Source organism: Takifugu rubripes, chromosome 7 (assembly GCF_901000725.2).
Source record: "Takifugu rubripes chromosome 7, fTakRub1.2, whole genome shotgun sequence".
NCBI classification, from domain to species: Eukaryota; Metazoa; Chordata; class Actinopteri; order Tetraodontiformes; family Tetraodontidae; genus Takifugu; species Takifugu rubripes.
This window is the reverse complement of record NC_042291.1, coordinates 3,942,614-3,943,749: the sequence shown is the minus strand read 5'-3', so window position 1 is coordinate 3,943,749 and position 1,136 is coordinate 3,942,614. Positions and strand designations below refer to the sequence as shown.

General features: G+C 48.0%; 1 protein-coding gene across 1 annotated transcript; it reads left to right on the top strand.

The window, feature by feature from the left end:
- Nucleotides 1–210: 210 nt before the first annotated feature.
- Nucleotides 211–1,136, top strand: LOC105418386 (uncharacterized). The gene is made up of 2 exons (XM_011617799.2): nt 211–327; nt 400–1,136. The coding sequence occupies exon 2, from the start codon at nt 401–403 to the stop codon at nt 1,004–1,006; it is 606 nt and encodes a 201-aa protein (XP_011616101.2). The 5' UTR covers nt 211–327; nt 400; the 3' UTR covers nt 1,007–1,136.

Below are 1,136 nucleotides of genomic sequence, written 5' to 3'. Positions count from 1 at the left end.
GTAGGTGCTAACAGTACTGTTTCTGTTAGCAGAGAGATCAAGCAGCAAGTAAACCTGTAACCTCTGATGCTCATATGACCTACTTCCATTGACCTTCATCTACTTTTTGATGCAACCTCACCGTTTGCTGCCAGACGTACATAATTTTTTCAAGCTCTATTTAAAGTCAGCCCTCTGCAGCTGTGCTCATCACTTCCTCTTTCTTCACTTTCTTCAAGAGAAACAGGAACCTGTCTGTGCTCATTTACCAAGTGTCTCATCTCCATTGCACCAAGTCAACGCTTGGTCCCCAAACCTTCAGTGGTGCCTCAAGAGTTCTGTGGTGAGGTGAGTCAGATCCAAGGCTGGCATGCTCATGATGGTCAAGCATGTTGATGATACTGCATTTCTGTTCCTCAGAATGTTGCTGTTCAGCAGAAGGATGTACTTCCAGCTGTATTTGTTCATGTGGTTGTTCGCTCTGACCTCGGCTCTACAAACGTTGGACTCGGAACAAGAGCTGCAGGACAGTGGCTTTGGTCGCCCGCCGCCTCGCCACGGTCTCAGGTTGCTGCTTTGGTACGTCCGCAGCTGCCTGGACAACAACAAGTTGGCACTGTGTGATCCCACCACAGGAGAGTATGGCTTTCATCGGTTCCAGAATAGAGGAAATCTTCTCCCAGTGATCAGGGATGAGCACCAGTACACCTACTACACCATCGGCAACCTCAACGCCCGTCACGCAGGCGACCTGCCACCTGAAGTCAGACAATTTTACGACCCTCACAACCCCAAAAGTAACATGGACAGAGTCCTGGTGAGATACAACAAGAACAACCAACATGTGGACCAAATCTATGTTTCAGCACATTACAGAGAAGATGAGACTTACGAGATCGGCCAGAATCTCTTCGATGCTCTACGACGAGCGTTGGCGACCCTCGTCCAACCCTGCCGAAAACCAAATGGCTGCATAGGAAAAAGAGTGTGTAGCTTCAGGATTCCAGAGGCTCCAGCAGCATGTTAACCTATATGAGGCAGAGCTCCAGAGCCTAGAGTCAGATCTACAGCACCTTGATCAGGTCACTCAAGTCAAGAAACTTAAACAAACAGGTTTGATAGCTTTGTTCAAATCCTATGAAATAAAGACGTTGGTA

Bases quoted from the DNA above. Each gene is read 5' to 3' on its own strand.
- LOC105418386 (XM_011617799.2), top strand. From the start codon at position 401: ATGTTGCTGTTCAGCAGAAGGATGTACTTCCAGCTGTATTTGTTCATG.